The 26,584-nt window shown below is 48.7% G+C and overlaps 1 protein-coding gene across 2 annotated transcripts in view; it reads right to left on the reverse strand.

The window, feature by feature from the left end:
- The window catches only part of RPRD1B (regulation of nuclear pre-mRNA domain containing 1B), a 54,914-nt gene that overhangs the window by 15,744 nt on the left and 12,586 nt on the right, over positions 1–26,584 (reverse strand). Inside the window, exons 3-6 of one of the 2 annotated variants that reach the window (XM_056121216.1) lie at positions 23,912–24,045; positions 15,316–15,428; positions 13,430–13,556; positions 8,524–8,699 (exon numbers count right to left, since the gene is read on the reverse strand). In XM_056121216.1, the coding sequence (XP_055977191.1) occupies positions 8,524–8,699; positions 13,430–13,556; positions 15,316–15,428; positions 23,912–24,045 (550 nt within the window). The remainder of the gene's footprint in view (positions 1–8,523; positions 8,700–13,429; positions 13,557–15,315; positions 15,429–23,911; positions 24,046–26,584) is intronic. The other variant, XM_056121217.1, reaches the window with a different exon arrangement.

Below are 26,584 nucleotides of genomic sequence, written 5' to 3' on the forward strand. Positions count from 1 at the left end.
ATGGAAGATTCTGTCTATGAAACTGGCCTTACACGAGGGCAGGGTGGTGAGAGTCCCAGGACGCTGGTGGGGGGAGCCAGGCTCCCTGGCAATCGGGCTGATGCCGGAAGGAGGTGCACACGGGAGTGGCATTATTAGCAGGACTGTAACTCCTGCTACCTTAACAAAAATGGTTTTTTAAAAAAAATTTTTTTTAAATAAACCTTGTTTCAGTATTAAAAAGAGGACTAAAATATATCTCTCTAAAAATAACATGTCCCACTCGTCAAACAGACGCTTAGACACTGGAGCTCCAATTTCTGTAATCTGAATCTGCTCTCAGAATTAGACTCACTCAAGTCAATGTTATAATAGAGAGTATCTGCGATTTCCACAAAGCTGTTTCAGTGTAAACAGATGACTTAAAACCCAGGAGACAATCCAGGTGCTTGTTGTCTGTCTATAAAACTCAGCGAATTCCTTCCTAATCTGCTAAAGAGCCTCTGAGAAAAAACACGAATTCCTGGGGCAGGAGCACAGCACATTGGTGGCAAAGGTCTGAATGGAGACACGGCCGACCTTCAGCACATTAAGACAAGCAGACACCGCAGGCATGCAAAGAATCCATTTTTAGAAACTGACAGAAAGAAAATAATCCAAAGACTGAACATTAGTATAAAGTAAAAGGTGGGGGGGAGGGGGGAAATACCCCTGAAAATGGCAACAGAATATTCAACCCTAGGTGTTCCAGTTAGAAGGTCTGTAAAGACAACTTTATTCAGCCACTAATAAGAGGGTGTGGATTCTCACAGAGGGACGTTAGCCCTTTGATGGTGGATGTGGTAACACTGTAACCCTGAAACATGTCAACATTTACACTCCGATAAATCAATGCCTACTACCCCAATAAAGAGATTAAAAAAAAATATCAATCCATAAAAAAAAGGAACTGTTTAGGGACGCAGCGGTAGTACAGCGGTAAGGCAACTGTCTTGCTGGCCTGGGTTTGATCCCCAGCACTGCACAAGTTCCCGTAAGCAAGCCACAGATGCAGGTGCCATCTACGGGAAGCTGATGGGGCCAAAAACAATTGTGCAGGGCCAGACAGATACTGGAAGGGTAAGGGGCTTGCTTTGTACACAGCTAACCCAGGTTTGACTCTTGACACTACAAATGGTCCCCTGAGCACCACCAGGAGTAATCCTTAAGCACAGAGCCAAGAGTAAGCCCTGAGCATTGCGGGGTTTCCCACTAATAGAAAAGCACATATGTGCACCTATGCCAGCTGCAAGCGAGTGTAAGGTCAGGAACCACCACCATGAACAGAAGGAGCCCCAGGGCCAACACCCAGCTCTAAACTCACCCCTCACAGACACAACCACACAGTTCTGGGGAAGAAAACCTGGGACGGGGTGCGGGTAAGGTGCCCGAGACGGCCATAAAATACAAAATCTGAAAGCAGGGGTGGGAAGCAGGCCACGGCCTGCCATGTGGGGGGGAAGTGGGGAAGACAAGCGTCCCAGGCTGCCAGGTGTAAGCAGAATCACTAGCCAGGGGTACTGCAAGGCCACAGGACAGAGGCCTTAGGTGCTGGTCTCCACGGACTTCCCCATGACCCGGAGCTGCCCATGGAATTCAGTCATGTAATCGACTCTTACCTGACTAAACAATGAGATCCTGGGTTTGGGTCAAGATGAGGAAAGGCAAGAATTTACTCCAAAGATAACAGAGAAGGCGCTCTCTGTCTCCACCTAATGACTATTCCATGACTGAAATAAACGCTTCCATCTGCATCCCGCAATGGGTGGGGGTGCTGCCCACCCCAACAGACGGCCTGGGTGTGGCTTGGGACCCCCCTCACCGAGAGCCAAAGAGTCTCTTGGGCTATTAGCAGACACACTCAACTGTCTGAAGACATGAGAAGTCTCAGGTGCTGCGGGACTCTGGGCCGCAGCCCTTCCCAGCAGTGGAGTCCCGGTCAGGGGGCAGCAGAGAGGCCTCCAGTTAGTTCAGTCCCTCCCTGCGCAGGGCGGGAGCCCGCGGCTGGGCCCTGGTGGTGTTCAGGTCGTGGCTGCCAGAATGTGTTCATGCACACTTAGTGCTTTCTTGGAAGTGACTCCGGAATGCTTTCAGGGTAGCCATTTTAATCCCTCTACATGCCAAGTCCCTAAAACAAGATCTGGGGGATTCAAGAATAACTCAACTTTGGTTACTCTTCTGTGTAGGCTGCCTTCCTGCTATTGACTAACTGATAAAATCAAATTTAAAAAAGAAAAAAAGGCTAAAGAGGAAACCACAAACCTGGTGGGAAATTACCAACTGTCTGCCTGTATTCTATTCCGAGCTGCAGTGAGCTCTATCCTCTAGGTCTGAGTTTCTTTTTCCCTTTCTTCTTTTTTCAGTTTTTGGGCCACACCCGGTGGTACTGACGGCTTACTCCAGACTATGCTCAGGGATCACTTCTGCCTGGGCTCAGGGAACCATATGGGTATAAAATGGAAAAATGATCTTTATGATTTAGAAGACTAAAGAATGTTAAGATGACAAGATCAATGTTATCTCCAGATTCAATACAAATCCTACTGAAATTACAATGGCCCATTTTACAGACATAGAAAAGCCAATCCTCAAATTTCTCAAATATAGAAATATAAGAGGCCCTAAATAGCAAAAACAGTATTTAAAAAGAATAAAGTTTGAGGACACAAGTTTTCCACTTTCAAAACTTACTACACAGCTACACTGTGACAATGCAGATAGTGTGATTATCAGCATCAAATAGAGATCTGGAAATAAAACTCATCAACAGCCAACTGATTATGACAAAAACAGGGAGGGAGAAATCATCTTTTTAACATAAGGAACTGCAATGAAAGGGTACTTCTATGCAAATAATATTCACACCCACATAAAAACCAACTCAAAGCAAATCAATGATGCAAATGTAAAAACTAAAACTGTAAGACTCCTAGAAAAAAATTAGGAGTTAAGTCTTCATAAACTGGAACTCTTAAATGCAAAAGCAAATCATAAAACAACCCAAAGAAAAAACTGATACTAAAGTTTATCATACATGCCTCAGAGGGCATTTTTAGGTGGAAAGACAACTTATATAGTATTTGCAAATCATATAGCTAACAAAAATGCAGCCAAGCTGTCTTAGTACATCATCAGTATCAGAGAAATTAAAATCTATGATAATACATCTTCTAGGAAGATTGGAAAAGGAAAAAAAAGGAAAAACAATTAACAAGGGTGATGAAAATATGAATAAAATGGAACCCTCATATATAACTGGCAAGAATGCAAAATGGTGAAATCACTGTAACAGTTAAATGGCTTCTCAAAAAGTTTAAAAATTACCCTATGGGGGGCCGGAGTGACAGCACAGCGGGTAGAGCGTTTGCCTTGCATGTGGCCGACCTGGGTTCAATCCCCGGCATCCCATATGGTCCCCCAAGCACCGCCAGGAGTAATTCCTGGGTGCAGAGCCAGGAGTAACCCAAAAAACAAAATACCCTATGACCCAGCAATTCTACTCCAAAGTTTACATATAGCCAACAGAAAAAACAGCAAGTCCACACAAACACCAACATTCACCGCCACATCACTCATAGTGACTGAAAGATGGAATGATGTGATGCAGAATGAAAGCACAAACTGCTGTATGTCCAGCCAAAGGCAACGCAGCCATAAAAGGGTAACAGGGAACAGAGTGCTAACAATCCAATGCAGACTCGCCAATCAAACCGAGCTCAACGAAAGGAAGCCAGACATCACCCGATGAAGTGTCTAACCTAGACAAACGCAGAGATGAAAGCACATGGCTTACGATGGAGGCCCGGGCAGCGGGCCGGGAGGGGTCAGAGGGAATGACTAGCTAATGGGGACAAGGCTGGTCAATACAGAACTTTCAGAATCTAATCTAAGAGTGACTGCACGATACCGTGGGCATACTAAACACCACTGAAGTACATACATTGAAGAATCAAAACCGAGTCAAGGCACCCATGTCCCTTGAGCTCTTCTCCTATGAGGCAGCCCCTGATCCGTGGGTGTCCAAGCAAAGGACTAGCTCCTCTTACTTGTGTGTCGCCGCCACACCCCCCAAGATGAACAGAGTTGAGGAAGTGAAGCTTCAGGTAGCCTCCTTTGCTTTTCCTTCAATACTTGCACCAGCAGGCTGCCCCCAGCCCGGACTGTCCAGCCCGCTCTGACTAAGGCAGGGAGTGCTGCGCAGTCACCTGCCCTCATTCAGAGAGAAAACAGGCAATCCCGTTCTTCCAAGAACGAAAGGGCGGACACTGTTCTGGTACCTCTGGTCCACACCGTGTTTAAAAAGTCTATTCTCCGACCTCCACATTCTCTCCCCTGCCCTCCCGTGCGTCTGTGCTTCTTTCTATGTAACTTTCCTTCATTTCGAGGTTTTCTCCTGTTCATGACGAAAAACATTAGTAACGGATTTGAAGCAGCTCCAATCAAACCAGCACCCCCTCAAAATCAATGTGTGTGTAGCTCTGGTGGGGGCAGCGCTCGTGGTGCTGGGCGCTATACCCACGGAGACCCACTACCGACACTACTGTGAAACTGAATCACAGTGACTGAGATTAAAAATAAAATAAAGGAGACTGTTACAATGAAAAAAGCAGGGGGTGGAGAGATGAGCACTGCGGGTAGGGAGTTTGCCTGGCATGCAGTCACCTGAGTTCGATCCCCAGCATTCCACATGGTCCCCCTGAGCATGGTCAGGACGAATTCTCTGAATACAGAACCAGGAGTAACCCATTTAGAAACTTCTGAGAAACCTAAATATTAACATTTTCCCACTGGTCTATTCAGAATAGTGGGACCATGGACACAGCTGGTTAAGGCCACCCCCAATTCTGAGGGCATTTCTCCTGTGCCATGCTGACCACCCCCCCCCCCGCCCTACTGGACAGAGCTCTGTCTGGGTTCCCCAAGCCTCGTGATGGACGGACACAGCAGCAACCCCGCCAGTGGCTGGAGCCCGACTCTCCCTCACTCCCCCTGTGCTCGGCCTGTCCCACATGCACCTCTTGGCCTGTTTCTCTCCACCTGTCTGTTCTCCATTCAGAAATGTGTTTCTTCTCTTCCGTTTGAATGTCCTTTTATGAAAGAGGCAGTACTTCCTGCAAGGAGGCATGGGTCTAACTCTAGGCCTCACTAAGCACAGCCCTCGGTCTCCTCTACCTCCACTGCACACAATCACCGGGCTGGCTTCTGTCCACCCATGCTGCTGGGCCAGAATAGGGCTTCCTCAAGGCGACACGCTGCATCTCTTTTTCCTGTGCGCACAGCTCCAACTCCTTCCTCTGCCCCCCACACCCCTAGCATTCTCTAGGTTCTGAATCTTGACTCTTTTATTCCAAAGGTCAAGAGCCACTCGGAAATCCAACATAAAATTCTGAAGTGAAAGGGAAAGAAAAGTCGGGGCTGGAGCGATAGCACAGTGGGTAGGGCGTTTGCCTTGCACGCAGCCAACATGACCGACACAGGTTTGATTCCCAGCACCCCATATGGTCCCCTGAGCACCGCCAGGAGCAATTCCTGAGTGCATGCGCCAGGAGTAATTCCTGAGCATCGCCGGGTGTGACCCAAAAAGAAAAAAAAAAGGGAAAGAAAAGTCATGCCCTACCCATCCACCCATGAGATCTTCAAGAACAATTTAATTAAAAAAAAATAAATTATTTGGGGGCTGGAGTGATAGCACAGCGAGTTGGTAGGGCATTTGCCTTGCATGCGGCCGACCCGGGTTCGAATCCCAGCATCCCATATGGTCCCCTGAGCACCACCAGGAGTAATTCCTGAGTGCAAAGCCAGGAGTTAACCCCTGAGCACTGCCAGGTGTGACCCCAAAAGCAAAAAAACAAACAAAAAAATAAATATTATTCATTAAGAAACTAACTTTGTGGGGGGGGGATTAGATTTAAATAATTACATTTCCACAATTGTAAGAATTTTAACTAAAAAGTTAAAAAAGAATTGTTGATTTTCATTGCATTCAAAAATAAAAACAGATTTCATTAGCATTCTGGTCTTATAATTTTGCTTATTTATTTATTTTGTGTTTGGGGCCACACCTGGCTGTGCTCAGGGCTTACTGCTGGCTCTGCACTCAAGGACCACTCCTGGCAGACTCGGGAGCAACCTGTGGTGCGAGGGCCTGAACCTGGGCCGGCTGTGTGTCCTACCACCTGAACCGGCGCTGGCCTAGGCCTGGCAGTTTAAGAAGGACTGGGAGTGTAAAACATGAACACCGGTGCGGATGGAGAGATAGCACAGCGGGTAGGGCGCTTGCCTTGCACGCGGCCGACCCGGGTTCGATTCCCAGCATCCCATATGGTCCCCTGAGCACTTCCAGGAGTAAATCCTGAGTGCAGAGCCAGGAGTAACCCCTGTGCATCTCCAGGTGTGGACCCCCCCCCCCCACAAAATAAAGCAAAAAAAAAAAAAAATGAACACTGGTCCAGGAGGCAGTACAGTGATTAGGGCGCATGATAAGCGTGTGTCGAGTCTGGGTTCGATTCCTGGCACCACACAGTCCCCCAAGCATTGCTGAGTACAAGACTGGGAGTCCCCGATACTGCCAAGATGGCCGGGGTATCCCTGGCACTGCAATAACTTGAGTAGCATCACACCCTTGACCCCCTGCACTGAACCACCAACAGCCCAAAAGGCTGAATCGAACCTGGGGCTGCCAGGTCCCTTTCAGGAGGGTGGTGGGGAGGAGAATGTGGGGAAATGAACGTCTGAAAGACGGGTACACACACGGCAGTAAGCGACGTTGGAGGACTTGGAAGAATTCATAGTGATAAGTTATCTCTTGAGTGGCACACACACTCAGTAAGTCTTACCATCACCATAAGATTCGGAGACAAATCTACACAGGAAAGTGGAAGACAAGGATTTTTAGAAGGGACTGGTTCAATTTTTAGCAAACATGAACAAAGAACCAGTCATCTCTCAACAAACCTTATGCTGTATTCAGTTTTTTTAAACGCAGTAAATTTAACTCCATTTTCCCAATTAATAGTTTGGCTCAAGTCTGGGTTACCTCTGTTCAGAACCGTTACATCCCAGTGGTGGGCTCTTCCCGTTCTGGTTCTTAAGCAAAATGATTCTGTGGCCCAGAGAGAGAGGAAGGTGAGCTAGAACGCCACAGAGCAGATCCAAACCTCCGGGCAGCCTCTGATGCCCGTCAGCAAACCAGGGTCCTACAGGGTCCAGAATCACTCGCAAGAACTAAAGGGAGACATGTACATCCGTAGGAAGGGCCGCAAAGAGTTAACCAACTCCCCACCCTTGGTCTCCTTCTCAAAGACGCTGTCCTCCATGGTAGCTTGCCACATTCTACCCAACAACAGCTGCTCATGATAATCAATGTCTGACAGATCAGAGAAAGCCCTTAATGTGTCGCCAAGGGGCAGTTCAACAGATGGCATGGTGACTTACAACCAGAATCATTAATTACACTCTCTTATTAGTCCCGGGGCACGGTGCTGGAAAATGCTTCCTCAGTGAAAGATGAGCATTTCAGATAAATGACCGTCTGGTACAGCTCGCGAGGCTCCCCGAAGGACTCTCTGGCCAGTGCCCACTGCTACATCGATGCCCAACTCTTTCCTTAGTCGTTTCCCACCTTCCACCTCCAGGCAGGCTAGAAATAGCAAGTTCCCACTGCCCACCAGAGCGCCCTCAGTCATGTTCAGGACATGGCGAGGAAAACAGAAACGAGTCAGCTGACAGGACCGTAAGGGGAGCAGCCATGCAAAGTGGCCCTGCTCTGCGCCGGAGAAAGTGGTCCCCGCGCTCAGGAGTCGGGGCAGGGGACTTCTCTAAACATGTGATTAGTTTCCCACCTCTGACCTGTCCTTCCCTTCCACACCACTGGCTGAGACTGGTGCCCAGGTCTGTTTTAAGAGGGGTGCAGACACTGCGGAGAGCGGCGCTGGCACTCAGGGCCAGCAGCGGTTTCCACAGGCGCCTAGTTAGGGGCAGCTCCCCCACAGCCCCACATGCGCCCGCCTACGGCTCGGCTCCCCCAGAGGTCTGGACAGGCTCGTCACACTGCCCCAACTGCAGGCACAGCTTCGGGGCAGGCGCCTTCCTGGCCTTAGCTTGGATGCAATCAGAAACCCAAAGAAGGAAAGTCTGATTTAGCTTTTCCCAATTACTACTAGGTGCTCTCCTGCTCTGGCGACCTCCAGTTTTTTATGGCGACACTCCAAAGAGTGTCTACATTAAAAAATGTGAGTTCAAACTGAAATAATACTAAGATCCTTAATACACGATTTTAAGAGTTCAATCTTTCCTGCATTCTGATTTGTTCTTTCTGGGGCATAGAGAAATATGACTCTAATTTCAACTAGCGTCAACCTACTGTAATAGATGATGGACTGTTCCCATCTCATGAATTTTTAAAAAGACAGAACATGTGCTAATTGAGGCCTAATAACAGTCTCCTGGTGTGGGTTACAGGAAGGCAGGCGTGGACAGTCCGGGTCTGGCCTGCAGTGTACTCACTTCCAGCTTTTTCTCCTTCTCCGACAAGACATCCTTCTGGCTCTGGGTGTATTCCACCAGCATCCGCGCCAGCTGGCGCCGGTCCTCCAGCTCGGCAGCCAGGCGCCCGTTATACTCTGCGAGTAACAGACACGCTTCATCGACTGTTTTTGAAAGACGTTCAGCTGCCTCTTTGTCTAAATACAAACGAGACAGAAACAACTGAGACAATATACACATCATATAGAAATGACTGCATACATTTTTGGGAGAGACTAACAGCTTCTCCCCCAGGAGGGTCGAAGAATACACCAGAACACCTGTGGGCAGACAACGGCCAGGCTGACAGAGCACTCTGGACACGTACTCTCGTCTTTGACAGGCAGGACCTTCCTCAATTACCCGAAATGACGCAACAGTCCAGGGCAGGGACTATGGTGAAGTGTTTCTAGATGCCTATTTCTGTAAAACGTTCTACAAATAAACAAGAGACTTAAGATTCTACAATGAAGTCCTTTTTCCCCTTACCCCCAGGAATTTAAAAAATGCGTTTTCATTCATACTCTTGTTAAGTATCCTTTGTAAACAACTCTGAAACACAACAGCATGCACTCATTTCTTGGGTGCGGCAACTAAGCATGAAAACCAGATAGAGCCAGGTATATCTCAGGTGGTCAGCTGAGGAGCAGGAACCCCGAACTAGTACCCCCTCCAAGACCCCACCTCTCCAGCTGCGCAAGCCTCGGACCTGCATGTGAGAATCTTTCTCCACTCAGCACAATCTGCATCTGATCAAGGTATGCGAGTGCTCCTGAATTTAACCCTTCGCAAAAAATATGCCTCAGACACACATAAAAATAAGTGAAACAAAGTCCCCTAAGATAATACATACCACTACTATGTACAAAGTATGCTATCTTCTAAAAAAGGACCCATTATTACGCACCAAATGAATTTTAGGTCTAATAAGCGGATCACATTTCATTGTCTAGGAAGCAATTGTGCTGAAGAATAAAAGTATCGGGCCGAGGGTGGAAAAGAGAGCACAGTGGGGAAGGTGCATGGAGACCCAGGTTAAATCCCCAGCACCCCACATATCCGCCCGCTGCCCACCAGGAGTGAACCCTGAGCAGAGTCAGGAGTAAGTCCTGAGCACTGCCAGGTGTGCCCCCCAAACAAAAATAGAAAAGTCATAGGGCCCATAAAAATAGGTCAAGTTTGTAAGTTCCCACACTTATCTGACCTACTTCTTCCTTTTCAGGGAAGGAAAAAAATAAAAACTCCAAAAAAATTTCCTCGGCGCTCCCTGGAAACCTACCTTCTTTAAGTGAAGGCATGGAAAATGCTGCCGATAGCATGAGTGGGGCCGGGAGGTCAGGGGTCTCGCCCTCCAGGAGAGGCCAACAGGAGGGACGTGTACTAGGAAGCGTCAGCACGACACTAAAGGATACTGGAGGTCACCAAGTGGAGCTAAAAGCAGCCAGCAAGGCCAGAGAGGCAGTGAGCGAGAGGGCACCCGCCAGAGCCAGTCAGGAAGAAGCCCTGAACACTGGCGGGGTGCAAACGCTCCCCCCTCCCCCAAAGAAGTCTTTATCAAACATAAAAAGTGAGTAAACCAGCAAAGGAGACGGGAAAGATGTTATCAGAGGGAAGAGGAAAGCTAGAACATGGAGTTGTAGCTGACTGCTCTCATAATAACCAGGACCACCTTAGTGGCCTCGGCCAATGTAGCGGCACTGTCTTAGTACTCATCATCATGGGCCCCTCCACAATGCAAGTGCATCACTCCAGCTTCTGCTCCCACTCCTGATTCGCCCCCCCCCCCCCCCACCATCCTACGAAAACCCCATGACAACACTGGGCCCACCGAACAGTCCGGGACAATCTCCTCACTTCCAGATTCTTAGTCATACCTGCAAGATCTCTCTATGCAAGTCAGATAAAGTCCTCATGGGCCCTGTGAACTAGATCTTGGACATTTATGGCCAGAGGGGTGATTATTCTGTCCACCACACCAAGTGAAAAATTATTTCCATGAAGGAAAAGAAAAACCACTGGGTCAAAGGACTGAGGTTAAAACTGGGCAGAAATTTCGCCGTGGAATCTGGCGATGTTCGAGTCCCCTGTGGCAGGAGCAGCGCCAGCCCGGCGGGAAGGGAGGGAAGGAGAAGGAGAGAGGAGAGCGAGCACAGGCGCTCCGGCTGGGAAGGCGGTGCAGGGGCAGGAGCTCCAGCAGGGGCGATACGGAGAGAGGGCGAGCCTTTCCCGTGCGGGAGGAAAAACACACGTGTATGCACGGAAAATGATCCAACGGAGAAAACAGGAAGACTCCGAGGAAAGGGGGAGAACTGTTGGAGCAACGCCCACTGGACAGGTGAGAAGGCACAGGTCTACGCACGAGAGAGGAGCGGGGTCAGGAAACTGCATGCTCAGCCCAGACTCCCGCCTGCTTCCCCTCCTCACGGGGGGGCCGCGCAGATCAAGGGGAGGGGAACCAGAAGCAGAGGTTCCGGGAGTCAGGGACGGGCAAGGAGCAGACGTTACTTAGCGGGCACAGTTTCGGTTCTCTAAGACGTAAACGATTCCGGAAGTTGGTTGCACAACCAGGTGAGTATATTGACTGCTGCTGAACTGTACGTTTAAAATGGGTAAGACAGGCCATTCTGTTATGTTCTGCCACAATTAACCATCTAAATAAATACACAGCCTTTAAAAACCGTGCATTAAACCTTCAGGCCAAAAAGATGGACGAAATTAAATACACCGCCAGTTTTACGTATTAACTGGCTTCACTTGCTCCAGTTTTTGCAGATCATGATTCCAATAGTAAAAATAAAAATCTCTATTATAACTTTTAATTTTCAGTTTTTTTGGGTTACTTTTGGGCCATTCCTAGTTGTGCTAAGGGCTTACTCCTGGCTCTGTGCGCCGGGATCACTCCTGGCAGGGCTCAGGGGACCACATGAATGCTAGAGATTGAGTCTGGGCCAGCCACTTGCAACGCAAATGCCTTCCCCGCTGAACTCCAGCCCATATTACAGAGTCTTAAAAGCTGAATTTAGGCTCACAGTGGCAAGCACCTGCTTTGCACGTATGAAATCTTAGGTGCAATCCCAGGAGTTAAAAGTGGAGGGGGAAGAGCAAAAGGAACCGAGGGTGTCTGTGAAGGAGTGATCATAAAACCCTCTGAACCTCTTCCCAGCACTGTGCGTGGGGCCTTACTGAGCCATCTGGCCCAGTTGGCTGAGGGTCGCTGGGAACAGTGCCCATGACCCTTGAACACACACTGGCAGGCTTTCCTTTGCCCCCGCCCCCCCAACCTCTCAAAAAGCTAAATAAACCCTAACCCTAACCCAACTAAGAAGAATATGAATGAGGCTATAGAGAGAGTGATGGCTGGGAAAGGTGGGAAGGTCAACAGACTACTTCACCCGGGGGGGGGGGGGGGGGGGGGTAGGGGCGAAACGCCTCTCGCACTTCTGTCTCTATCCAGCCAGGCAGGCTTCTGCACCTCCCCAGAGCTGCGGACAAGGAGGGTATTTGCCCTGCACGTGGTCAACCAGGATTCAACTCCCAGATTCACTCACGCTCCTGGAGCCTCTCCAGCAATGATCCCTGAGTGACACCCAGTGCAGGACCCAAAGTGAGTGAATAACCATCACCCCGCTGGCCAGAAGAGAGCTCGAGCACTAGAGTGCACCTTTGCATCGTGCATGCGGGGCCCTGGCTGGTTCCCGGCATGCTCCACAGGGTCTCCCGAGCCCTCTTAGGAGCTGGGACTGCCTCCCACAGCACCACTACATGGAGCCCCCGAAATCAAAGATAATAAAACTGCCTGCAAGAGCCCCCAAACTTAGGGGGCCTGGCAAAATGGCCCGGGGGGAACCTGGGGACGCTGGTGGAGGGGAGCTGACGCTGGGGGTGGGATTGGTGCTGGCACTCAACTCTGAATAGCTTTGCGAGTCACAGTGAAAAAGAGCTGGGACTATGCTCAGTGGTATGACACACGCTTTACAAATAAGAAGCCCTGGGGTTCGATTCCCAGCACTATACAACACATGAACAGAATAACCCGACTTACCCTTCACCCCCAACCCCTGCTCTTTCCTCTTAGCACTTAACTCTTGCTGTGGATAGACAACACTACACAGCGGGCCTTAGCCGGTTGTTGAATGGAGGAAATACTTCACAGGCGACCTTGGCCTGGTCTGGATGGAGAGACATGAAGTCACTGAGGCAGACAAACGAAGAAACTGGAGGGGTAAAGTGGGGAATTTGGAAAAGTATCGGAAAGAACATGGGTTTCAGAGATGAGGCTGGAATCTCAAGGCGTCTGCTGAGTGTGGCAACGAGAGCACTCCCCGCCCCATTCCTCTGATGGAGAGGAGAGGGCCAGCGACGCCTGAAGATGATCCCAGCCAGCACGGGACATTCTCTGGAAATACTCAGGCTTGGCTTTCTCCACCTCTCACTTCCCCACTCCTAGAGTAGGAGGACCAACAGGCCCCCTGTTGGACTGGGGAAACCCAGAAGGTGCACCACTGACCCACAGCACACAGCTGGGGCTCCGCTGAAGGCGCCATCATCTACAGGAGTGCCAGTGCACCATTTACCCACCACAGAGCGCGGACTCGTGATGGTTCCGTTGTGAGAACATCTCAACTTTAATGCTCATTCCCCATCCCCCATGCACTGCTTCCCGAGACCAGAGGGTCCTCGGGCTGCGGCGGGCTGTCACTGCCGCCACTTCCCTCCTCATTTCTAGGTTCACTCCTCAAGCCCAGGCGATTTCAACAGTGACCCTGTTCAACACACTAGTTATGCTCTAACCTCCCCCCCCCGCAACACGCCACAGGGGAAATCTGCACCTGCAGCTCTAAGCGTGAGCGGAAGCCCTGAGTGCTTCCCTCGGATGCCCCCTTCTCACCTGTGATCTTCTCCAACAGAGACACGTCCTGCACTTCCTGGGGCAGGGATGCGATCTTCTGTCGGACCGTGGCATCCCCCGAAGCAGCATTTTCCAGGTCCTGCAGAGCTTTGATGAGCTCCTCGGTCTGTATAACACAACAACACTAGCCATTAAAAAGGAACTTCACAGAAATTAAGTGAAGCTATATGAAGCACACACTCTTAAAACAAACAAACAAAAAATCATTCCTGACATAAGGAAAAATTATTCTTAGTTCTACAGCTTATATTGAAGCTCATGAGATGGCTTCTGAGACAATCTAAAACCAGAATTTTCTAAGCCCATGGCAGATATTAATAAACTATATAACTCTTCAAAATGACTTGTAAGAGCATGTTTTCCTGCAATTTGAGGAAACAGCTAGGCTGGTCCTGCTCAGTTTCAGTGGCGCGTGTTTCCAAGCGAAGAAGGGTCTCGCTGAGAGCCCGGGCACGGCCACCACAGCCCCTCAGTGAGCCTGCAGGGGCTGACTGCGTGCTACCAAATCAATACCACCAAAATGACTTATTTCCATTTTGGCAAACACTCCTAAAATTCAAAATGCCAAACTTATTCATTATAAGCGGGAAAAGCTACAAAGAGCAAACCAAGAACGGAACCTCTTCCTGGATTGTGCAAGTGCTGACCAGAACACTGATAGACAGTCTACCGGTCATGCTCTGGGGGGACCTGACAACACAGGCTGAGGACCCAAAAAAGTCACTAATCCAGGCTGCTCTTGAAAGTCTTGTTGTTGTTGTTTGCATTTTGGGTCACACATGGTGAGGCACAGGGGCTACTCCTGGCTTTGCACTCAGGAATTACTCTTGGCGGTGCTCAGGGGACCATATGGGATGCTGGGAATCGAACCCGGGTCAGTCGCGTGCAAGACAAACGCCCTACCCGCTGTGCTATCACTCCAGCTCCTGAAAGTCTTTGTGTCGGGCTTTTCTTTTTTTTGCTTCTTGGGTCAGGAGTTGCTCCTCACTCTGCACTCAGGAATTACTCCTGGTTGTGCTCGGGGACCCTATGGGATGCCGGGGATCAAACCAGGTTGGCTGCATGCAAGGCAAATGCCCTACCTGCTGTACTGTGGCTCTGGCCCTCTCTGTTTTAAAGTGCACTTGTAACCTGATACTGTTTTTGATTTAGTCCCTTCTCTAATTCAACACCTTAACACACAAATCAGAACATGCTTCTTATTTACATAGGCCTTGAACATACGCAGGCGTGATAAAGACGGTTTGAACAAAAGAGGCTACATAACTCAGTTAAAAGAGCATGAAGTCAGGCCCACATGCAAATCAGGACATCAGTTCCGAATCTGTCCCCTGGAGCCTCGTTTTCTTACTTACACTGTAAAGAAGTGAATCACTAACCTAAACCAATGACAGCTCACACGCTGATTTACAGAAGTGCCAAACAAGGCAAGGGGACAGTAACTAAGTCAGGGAAGGCGCCTTCCTTGCTTGAACACTGACATCGTTCCCGCACAGGCGTCCACTGTGGCCAGAGCCTGCTGCAGAGAACGGGGAGTTTCTGAGGAGAACCGTCTGTCCTGGGAAGACAAGTCACGGCAGAGGCCTTCTCGTGTTTTTATAAGTTTATCCACCCTTTCGCAAAGATCTTTTTAAGAGTATTTTCAACTATAGGCGCCCAAAAGACCCTGAGCTTAAGTGCACTATAAAACAGAAATCCCTCTCGGCATCAGGACACAGAGAAGCTGGGCCTGCCACCCGGAGACTGCCCGGCAGGTCCTGCCCGGGGTGCCCATGCTACTGGTCAGCAGCGCCACCTGGTGGCCACAATCGTCCACTCACAGCCACTGTCCGCTGTGGCGCTGTGCCCCAGGAGTGTAAACATACCAGGAGGGGTCCAGCAGAAGGGTCCTGGGGAGAGTAGCTCCCAGGGTAGTCATCATCCTCTTCCTCTTGTATATGCTGAAATGTTCGCTTCAGAGATTTCTTCTCCTCTGTCGCTAAAAGTAATTTTAAAAACTGATGAATGTGTGGGTTACACGCGGCACAACAGGCCCCAGGTAAGACTGAGAGGATGGACAGCCCAGAGACAGCCGAGATGAACCCTCACGCCAGTGGCTGCAAAATGGTGCCAGTTCCCTGCACTACAGAGGAGTCCAATGGCTTGTGAAGAGTCATCTCAGACCAACTCATTAGAAAATGCCACTGAAACACTCCTCCAGGAGTGAAACACATTTGATTTAAAACTTCACTATCAACTTTGGGAACAGAGGCCTGGGTTGGCCACAGCCTGGTGCTGCCAGGGATCACAGGTGGGCCTCCAACTGGCAAAGCACTCCTGCAGCCCTGCACTCTCTCCAGCCACCAAACCTCAGAATCTCAAAGGTGAACAGGACAAATAGAATAGTGAGAAGACTATCAGATAATACAGTGAAGTAAGCTGAAACATGTGACCGTTGGTAGAGTTTATTTCAAACAAAATAGATTATACTATTATACTTCATATATTGTAAAACTGGGTCTCATTCTCCTAACCCTGAAAGAGCCTTGAATATGGCACTCTTTAAAATCTCAGGGCTAGGATGAAGGAGACGTTACTGGTGCCTGCTCGAGGCAATTGAAGAACAACAGGATGATCATGATCGTGATATTGTAAAACAGAAAGAAAACCATAGATAAGATTGTAGTCAAAACTCTAAACTCAAGTATCTTGTGAGCTATTTCTTTAAAAACGGGCCTAAATTTACCTTTAAATTCAAAAGAAACACTGCTGTGAATATGATTGAAAATATTCAGAAAAATAAGTTGTTATCGTTTTAAAATTAACTAATTTGGAGACGATTTTACATTTTTTAAATGATTATTCTGGGTGATTTAAAATTTACGTGCTTTAATTCCAAAATCATTCCTTTAGTATCAAACTGGACTAAATATAAAGTAAGTTCTAACATCCGAGGAACATACATGTAAAGACAAAGTCTAGTTTGGAAAGTACAGAAATTTCTGGATGCGCACATGTGCCCTGTGCTGTGATGGTCTGTATGTAGTCCTGAACGTTCTGAGACACGGTAACTCCATTTTACAGGTAAGGAAATAAAGACCCAGAAAAGCAGAATATATCAAAATTTGCTCTTTTCATCATACACAAATTACCGAGTCTTACCTACCTGCTCCTCCAGCTGTCGGAAAAGGTGACCCCCCCCCCCCTCGAAGGACCCAGGACAAACCAGAATGTCTTTCAGTTCCTCCACCTCCCAAATCCCACCCCATGTACCAGGGAGCAAGCTCAGGCCCCCAGTCCAGAATAAAGAACTTCTGAGATCAAGGGCATGGTTACTGTTTTCTAATATATACCAGTAACAATGATGGGTCTCATTCTCCTAACTCTGAAAGAGCCTTGAATATGGCACTTTTTAAAAAAAATCTCAGGGCTAGGAGAAGGAGACATTACTGGGGCCTGCTCGAGGCAATCGACGAATACATATATATGTATATATATGATATATAGAATATAGATACATAAACTGACCAAACTATTGTTTGATGTGAAAGCTAGGTCAATTTCATGGGTTTTATTCTTTTTTTAATAAAAAGGAAAAAATTACTCTATGCAGAGACCCAGCAAGCATTTGCAATGCAGATGGCCCTTACTCAGCGTGATTCTACCGTGTGCAGATTTGTTACCAAGGTTTAAATTACACCAGTTCTTCAAACACAAGGTTCAAATTTCAGTTACCATGGCATATAGCTCTGAGTAATTGCATAAAGAATAAACCTCGCTGCTAACTTCAGCCCCCGAACCACCACATAAATAAGAGCAGTGCATCATAACCAGTGACCAATCACATCACTTCTTTCAAGGTCACTGATTGGTCACTGCACATCTGCTATTCAGGTCACACAGAGACAGCAAAGTGTTTAGCTGTGTTGTCTCTTTGTCTCCCAGTGATAAAATCCATGACATTTTATTAAAATGAATACTCAGAAGGGAATCGACCGAAGAGGGAAAGGAAGCAAAGACGCTAAGAATCACACTGGAAGTGATCAATGAAGGGACCCTAAACGAGCCCCCAGAGAAACAGCTGGCGGAAGAAGCTGGACCCCCACCACCCCAGATTCAAGTCATCAGCGAGAAGTCAGGCGAGGAAAGGGGCTACAATGAGAAGATGACAATGTCCCAGAGGCAGTGATGCAACAAGACCCTTCCCATGACCGAACATGAGGGCGCTGTCCCCCAGCACTCAGAGCAGGTGACAGAAGCCGGCAGGGGCTGCACCCAGGACAGGTGCGCGCTCAGACCCTCAGGCCACACCCTTCACACCACACTCAGAAGCTACAAACAGATAGGACATTTTTATCCTCAAAGTTTCTAATTTTTCATTCTATGCTGAACTGCCCCTAGTATTACTATCTTGTTTACATGTACATTTGTGATCAACAGAATTTTAATTCCTGGACCAAAATGCTGACAGCCAGAGAACAACGGCCATTTCCCCGGCAGGATCATTATCAGCCTCAGCTCTCCCGCCAGGTGGCCAGTCTGGCCTGCCATGCAATGTGCGTAGATACTTTTACTGGTCTATTAACGGGGGTGGGCCACACCCACCGTGCTCAGAGAGCATTCCTGCTGGTGCCCAGGGGACCATCCACAGTGCCGGCGGGGGGGTTGGGGGGTGGGGAGGGGGGGGGGGTGTCAAACCCGGTAGGCTGCAGGCAGGACAAGTGCCTTACCCACTGTACTACCTCTCTGGCCCAGAGCTGTCATCTCATACAGAACAGCGAATAGCACTTTGCTCAAAGTAACTGACCGATAGACTACTAGCACACAGTATGGTCCATGCAGACATTTGGCCACTGCAGCGCCAAAGTGGCACAGCAGAAGTGGCCAGGCTGGAGCAGAAAAAGCAAAGCAATTGTGCTCTTGTTTTGTTCCAGTCCAACACCTGGAAAACCACTCAAACTGCTAAATCACTCTAAAAAAGGCAGAAAAAACTTGACTCCTCCTGTTTTCAAAGCCCTCTGAGAAACCATTCAACGTGAAACCACATGAACCACATGAACCACAATCCCAAATCCCCACCCCCGCCCCCGCCCCCACTGCCTCCTGGCACTCAATGGCCTCTGGAGCCCAGCCTGAGGCCTGCAACGCCAGCCACCTCCTACTCTGGGCTTCTCCGTACCATCCCCAACCCCATTCACCCGAGAGCACTGAGAACCATTTTAGAGCCTTTGCTGCCGTGAGGGACGGTCAGCTGGGAGCCTCCCTTCTCCACTGACGCAGGGGGACGGCTGTTTCTCCCTCACCGGCAGGCCCCCTAAGCCTGGGCTGCTGCTTCCTGTATCAACACCCCTCCTCACACAACCCTCTGGGTACAGGCTCGGAGACCACTCACTGAGGGCTGCTTCCCAGAGCCCTCGTGGCCCTCTGTCCTTTGCATTGCCCTGGCCAGTCACTCCCCTCCCAGCCAAGACCAGACCTTTACTACGGGCATACCCTGGAAGCCGAGCGCGTAACCATCTTACCTCTGTTCAAGCCCTGGCGTGGACACCCAAGTTCAAGGCCTGATCTGTAGCAATGGTGGTGGCCTGAGTACTCCCCCCTCCCCCCTCTCTCAGCTCCCCTCACTACCTCTCGCTCCATCTTCTGGCCCTGGGCCTGGGGGAGAGAGGCTGGCTCCAGGTTCTCTTCCTCTGGCCCTTGGACGTTGGCAGAACCCAACTGGAGGCAAGAGGATGAGGGCCCCAGGGGCCACAGCGAGAGCACAGGGGCAAGTGACCTGGCTTCCCCTTGCTAACAGATACAGTGAGTCGCTTGCTGGTCATCTCCCGTGCTGGAATCTCTGAGGGCAGAGTTGGGAAAGTACCAGTCCTGAGCCAGTAACGCCCACCATTGCTGCCCTCACTCTGCTGGACAAAGTGAGCAGCAGGGGTGACCATTCTAGCCTAGACACACAGCCACTAGACAGGAAATCTATGGGCACAGCCCACACCTGCGTGTAAACTGAGGCACCCCGTCTACCACCATGGTCCTGCTCACAGCACTGCAAACACTGAGGTGGCCCTGACCCAGTGCCTTTTTCTCTTTGACACATGAGCCTTCCCCAAGTCTCTACCAGGCCTGAGGCTCAGCTCACCTCCAGGTAATCAATTCCCTAAAGGTTTCTGCAGACCTAACTGTGGTGACACCTTAGATACCAGGACTGAATGGAGACTAACTTTAAGGCAAAAGGTTGGCCTGAAGGCCCTCAGATTATTTATGAAACACAGGCAATCTACCAGTGAAGCTGATCTTCTAAATTAATTTATTTTCGGAAATTAAGGGGGAAGAAAATCTTACAAATTTCGTATTTTTTTTAAATTAAAAGAAAATCTGGGGTATAACTGACTTTTTAAAAATATAACTTTTAGGGGCTGGAGCAACGGCACAGCAGGTAGGGCATTTGCCTTGCACGCAGACGACCTAGGTTCGACTCCCAGCATCCCATATGGTCCTCCGAGCACCGCCAGGAGTAATTCCTGGGTGTATGAACCAGGAGTAACTCCTGTGCATCGCTGGGTGTGACCCAAAAAGCAAAATAAACAAATAAATAAATATATATATAAAAAACACTTTTATACTGAGAAAAGAATTAGCAAGTACTATTTGCAGCACCTCACATTCTTTGTTCCCTCCTTGGAAAATAAAGGAGCTCTCATTTTTCGGACCACTCAACTTTACTTGGGGAGAAACCCAGGCGGGAAACAAAGGGCTGGCCCAGGGAGCCCAGCCAGTGTCCATCTCAGAACTGAGTGACAGACCTAGAGGTGCAGCTCGGAAACAGCTGCTCTAACCACTGTTCTCTCCTGGCACAAGACCAGGGTCTGGGGTACTGAACATAGGAACATACGTGCTTTTGCTACAGGGTCATAATTATAAACTAAGAACGTCAGATGCTAGCATTGGGGTAGATGTTACAAGTTTTACCCTGATTTTTATCTAGCCTATACATCTCCAATTATCTCACCACAACCCTACCTGGTGTCACCTGGCTCTGTGCCCAGGGTACTGATGGGGCTCAGGGGACCAAACATGATGCCAGGGATTGAACCAGGGTTAGCTGCAAGTGCCTTAATTTAGGGCTCTGAGGGGTCAAATGCGATGGCCAAGGTCACACGGCTGGAAATGATCAGTGCTGGGATCCACACTCTGGGCACCTGACTGACCTTGGGAGGTTTGGGGACACCAGCAGATGCTCAGAAACCTCTTCTGTCCCTGCCTGAGGGGATCACAGAGGATCAGGTCAAACCTGAGGCTTCCTGCATGCAAAGTCTGTGCTCAGCCTGCTTAGCCACCTCAATGGCCCCCCGCGGTCTGATTTTATTTTATATTTACTTATTTTATAAGTATCTGGGGTCACACCCGGCTGTGTTCATGCCAGGTGCTAAGCCCAGGGGACCATATGTGGTGCTAGAGATGGAACGAGGCTTGGCCATGTGCAAGGCAAGAACCGGAACCTCCTTACTCTTTCCCCAGGTGCAAGGAAGTCTGAGTTTCAACTCCTGCTATGGCCTTCAGCTCAACTGTCTGAAGGCCCAGGAAAGCTGGGTGGCCTTTCATTACTCCATACCCTGATGCAAGCCCACCGACCAGGGTAGATTTGGAACCGAAGGCTGGAGGGAGCCCCGACCCCAAGCACAGTGCCAGGGTAGCAGCACTGTTGTTTTCTGAAGAATGGGCTTTAAAGTCAGCTGGACTCTAACGGGTCTGATCATTATCCGTTTGGACAAAATTACTAAGCCCTTTGAGCCTTACTGTTCGCATCTGAAACGGGAAAAGAACGTGTAATGATTTGACACAGCAGCTGGAGGAGAGCAGCTGTATGGATCTAAGATAAGTCCAAAAAAAGGCAGCCAGGGGGGTGTACAGTAAGCGCTCAACAAACACTGTTTCCTCGGTCTCTGCAGCTTTCTTTTCTAAACAGTATGAGGACACGTGTGTGACTCGACAACGAGGCTCCATCCTGTCCCCAGGAGCCTAGGTGTTCCCACGAGCAGAGACGCCCTTGGGGCCCTGGGGCTGGTGTCTTGCACCCAGGGAGACAGGACCGACTCAAGAAAGCTAAAAGAGAACACCATGTGGGAGGAACTGCCGAAGAACCACAGCAAAATTCCCATGTCAAAGGCAAACTCTGAAGTTATTTGAGGACAATTATCCCGGAATCAAAGCTGACATGATTTAAATTTGAAAACAAACTTCTAGGAAACACCAATATTCCAAAAGATTCTAATGAAATATTCTGGTAACCAGGTCCAGTGAAGCCTGAGGAGAGCGCACGTTAACTGGGACCGATTCACGTGTTAACTCTTTGGATCCGCGACCAGCCCTTTACTGAAGAGACAGGGAGATCGTCTTTCCACAGGGTTATCCTTCACGGAGGAGGACGCCTGCCTGCTGATAGACGCTCAATATATACAATGAAATAAGTAAAACCCCACGGAGCTATGTTCAAAACAACCATGGCCATAAAGCCCCCAGTTGCCCGGCTGCTCCCCAAGAACAGGCCTATTCCTCGCTCTTCCAAGAGTGTCCAGCGTGACTGTTGACTCGCAGCACACGCCTGGCAAATGCTGGCTGAATTGAAATTCAACACTCGGCTCCAAACACGGTCTTCCAGAGCTCTCCCACTTGCCCAGAGGTGTTTTACAGAATCAGCACTGTTTACCAATGAACTCTAAGGCAGAGTGGAGAAAAGAATGCTGGCTAATTCCCAAGCACTGTGCAGACGACTTCCAAAGGACACAACACAAAACAGTACCAGAATCCAAAGCAGGAAAAAAACGGCTTTTCCACAAGTTACTACCAATGACCACAAAATTGTTTCCTGTCTGCTCCAAGAAAAATCATAATAACCCGTAGTCTGAAAGTACTCCTGTCTGTTGTTTTTCTTTTCTTTTCTTTGGGGGCCAGGCCTGGCAATGCTCAGGTCTTACTCCTGGCTCTGCGCTCAGGGATCCCTCTTGGAGATGCATTTGGACCCAGATGGGGTGCCAGGGATCAAACATCTGGGCAGGCCACATGCAAGGCAAGCACCTAGCCCACTATTCCATCTCTCCAGCCCCAGTACTCCCGTCTCCTTTAGAAGGTCTCCAGCCTCGAATGTCACGGGAAATGTGATCACACCTAGAACATGGATATAAACTGCGAATGGTTGAGAGCCAATGGCATCACCGCGTACGCTGATCCTAGTTCAGTTCCAGAGCAGAGGCGGGAATCAACGTCCAGAGGAACATAAAGGAAACGGCACCAGGGGCCTCGGCCAGCTAGGAAAGGTGTGAGCGGAGAGCAGCACTTGGAGAACAGAGTGGAAGTACCACACGGTGACTGGGACAGTTTAGACAGTAGAAAATGAAGTGACGGTGTGAAAACACAATATCAGAGTGAAAAGAGATGCTAGTGAGAGGGAGTGATGGAAGAACTAGGAGTCCGTTCAGACTCTGAGGGTCCTAAGTTCCCTGGTAGCACCCAGACCTGACGGCCCAGCAGTAAGCCCGCATCAGATCAGACTGAAGTTCAAACACGCCATGTCAACCCCAAGATTAGATAGCAGAGCATCCCAAGAGTCAGAGAATCAGATGTCTGATCTTAAGTCTTTTTTGAAAGAAGAAAAAAAGAAAACATGAACTCTTAAGAATTCTTAAAATCACCTGAATTCTTAAGAACTCGTACTACTCTTGGGGGCTAGAGCAATAGCGCAGCGGGTAGGGCATTTGCCTTGCATGCGGCCGACCCGGGTTCAATTCCTAGCATCCCATACGGTCCCTGAGCACCGCCAGGAGTAATTCCTGAGTGCATGAGCCAGGAGTAACCTCTGTGCATCGTCAGGTGTGAGCCACCCCCAATAAAGAAGATTAAAAATAAAAAAGCACTGTAGCACTGTCCTCCCGTTGTTCATCGATATTTGCTCGAGCGGGCCCAGTAATGTCTCCATCGTGTTCAGCATCTCCTGGGATATCCTAAGCAGTTCGGAAACGACCAAAATCAAGAGTGGACAGCAATCTGCCAAACACGTGAACAGAAGCGTGTGTTCCCACAGCACGTCCATACTTCATACAACTAAGTTCTAAAAGGGGCAAGGAACTTATCTGGGGTCCTGCAGCAGTCAGTGGCCGGGCTCAGATGGACCCAGAGTCCAGGGCACTAACAAGTTTCCCACAACTCTGAACAACCTAGTTCTTTCCCCAGGTGCAAGAAAAATCTGGAAAGCAGAGAAAAGTCAAGAAGAGCAGAGCACAAAACTTCGGGTGTCCGGTGGGAAGCGGCACGAACACGAGGCCGGGCTGGCACGCTGGGAGCACCACAGCAATTCTCACCATCGCTCATGACCATCTCTCTGCAGCACCGCAGACTCGCTGGTGGCTCCCAGCAGCCCCCACTGCAGCTTTTCATGTGGGATTCGAAAGCAGGCAAAGACCCGGGGCGGGAAACGTGTGGTGGGGTCTCTACCTTTGGGGGGAGGGCTCTTGGAGTCCTCCATAGACAACTTCAGCTGCTGTATGAACTCGCCGCCATACACGCTTCTTTCTTGCCAGATGTTCAGCAATCTTTCTAAAGGTTTTTTACAGCCTTCATCTGCCTCTCTGCCCAAAAAAAGATGAAAAAAATATGTATAAGCTTAAGATTTTTTTAAAATAGGACAGATCTACTTTTTAAAAAAACTGACTAGAAGATGTACATATTTAAAAACAAGAGAACTAAGGTACATATTGTGATCAACCCCACACCTGACCAGAGGCCTCTTTCTTCCCGCGGACACGGAGGAGGGGCGAGAGAGACTGCGCTACAGATGCCATTGCTTTTGTCCCTTCTGAAAGGTGGAACCAACAAAGCAAAACGTCCATGGCTGATTTTTCTGAACAAAAAAATCATCAAAGATTGATCATAACAATTTTGATAGTTGCTTTGTTTGGGAAGACACTGAGATCTAGTGCCAGAACTTCTGCTGAAAACTAAAGTGGGCCAAACTTTGAAAAGAAATAATTTAACAAAAATATATCCCCCTCCCCATATGGGTAGTTAAGTCCACAACTCATCAATGCTAACACCGCAACACCTCTAGAATACATATATAAAAATCATTAAATGAATGTCAAGACTGAGCTTAAATCAACTATGAAACTGTAATATCAATTCTGGGCTAGGTCTGCATTCCATGTTCACATAAAGAGGTCTCACAGAATATTAAACGCTGTAGTTCTTTGTTAACTTTAATCTGAAAGAAACCAGGAAAGCTTTTTTTCTCTGACGTACTGCACTCTTGTCACTAAGTGAGAACTAGCCCTGCGTGTGACCGAGGTGTTCCCCGCAAAGTATCAGAAAACCTCGAAGCCGAAGCAGGAGGGAGTCGGGGAGGATGGGCTGGGCCTATTGTTAGCGGCCTTGCACTGCGTGACTTTCTACAAGGTACCCCAACATCTCAGTACGGATGCCAGTATCTTAAATAGGGATTTCAAGAAACCACACCGCAGTCAAGTGCAGTGGCTAGCCCATCCACCCACAGCTCTCCCAGCCCCTTCCTACACACACATTTATCCTCAAGGCGAGTTGAGAGTTCAGGTGAATCTAGCCACACTGTGTTATTATGAATTATTAGTAGCAAATCTCACCAAATTAGAGCCAAGGAACTAAATTAGGGTATACACAAATTATTGCATATTTTTAAAGAGATGAATTTTAGGGAAAAAAGGAAAACAATTTACACTGATAGCTCGTTTCGTACATGACTCAATCACTCCTGATTAAAAATACTTTTACTATACCTTCAAAGTATATAGAAGGGAATCTCTTCCCAGCCCTGGCTCTGCTATCCACCTGGAGTCAACCCCTAAAGCTCTGAGTGCCTCATCACTGGTCTCCCTTCTCCCTCTCTGTCCTACTACAATTTACTCTCGTTTATTTTCAAGATATAATTCTGCTCTTGCGAGGCAGATCCCGGCACTCTTACGCAGGCCTCCAACAGGTCTCCTGTTCTCCCTTACAACAGAGGTGGAGCCTCTACGGCCCTGAGTCACCTCACTGCCCTCCCATCTCCCCCTCGCTCCTCTCATCAGGACCTTCTCGGCGAGTTCTCCCCTCATCTCCTTATTTGAAATTACACCAGAGTGGGGATGCAATTTCTGAGGGGGACCAGAATGATAATATCGCCAGAAGGGTGCTTGCCTCACACACAGTCAACACAGGTTCAACACACAGCACCCCAAACGGTCCTTGGATTCCTGCAGGAGTGATCCCTGAGTGCAGTGCCAAGAGTAAACTGCAAGCAATTCTAGGTACAGCCCAAGAACCAAAATAAAATAAAATTGCACGTAGGGCCAGGGAGGTAGCGCAAAGGGCTAATACCCATGATTTTGCAGGCAAGTGCCTGGGTTCGAGTCTCACTACATGGACCTCAAACCCAAAGCCTCCCCCTAAACTAATAAACAAAAGAAAAAGAAAGATACAAATAAAATAAAATTGGGGCCAGATTGATGGTACAGCAGGTAGGTGTTTGCCTTGCACGTGGCTGTCCCAGGTTCAATCCCCATATGGTCCCCTGAGAACTGCCAAGAGTAATGTCTGAGCGCAGTGCCAGGAGCAACCCCTGAGCATCACCAGGTGTGACACAGAAAGCCAAAAATCAATAAAATATACCCCAACAGCTACTTAAATTTTCTCCATGTAACTTCTCTTTGGATAAATCTACAGGTTTACAATCTTTCCATTTGAATGTCATTTCAATTTGTCACCTCATCTTCTCCACAGCTGTCAATCCTAGAGGAAACTCAGTAAAAGCTGATCGTAACCTCAGGTTTCGTAGGTGAGACAATCAGCTTTCAACAACAGTCTTCCTGCGTCAGTCGTTCTTTCCAGTCATCAACTAAGCACTCTCCTTCTAACATGGACCTCACTGGTGTCAAAGGAGCCCGTATTTAGAATGTAAAGAACTCAGCCCAAGTGCTGGCCTCTAGGGTTTGACCCAGCAGCCGTCTGCCTCCTTCCCAGACCCTCTCTGGCCTTCACGTTCTGTTCAACTCTACCATGTGTAATTCTACTCGACTTCTCCTTCTCAGGCAGATGCCTCTGCTTACCCATCACTGCTCTGAACGGCACCTCAGAAATAGAGTAAGGGGAAGAGGAAGG

The sequence above is a fragment of the Sorex fumeus genome, unplaced genomic scaffold, assembly GCF_029834395.1.
Source record: "Sorex fumeus unplaced genomic scaffold, SorFum_2.1 ptg000044l, whole genome shotgun sequence".
Taxonomy (NCBI): domain Eukaryota; kingdom Metazoa; phylum Chordata; class Mammalia; order Eulipotyphla; family Soricidae; genus Sorex; species Sorex fumeus.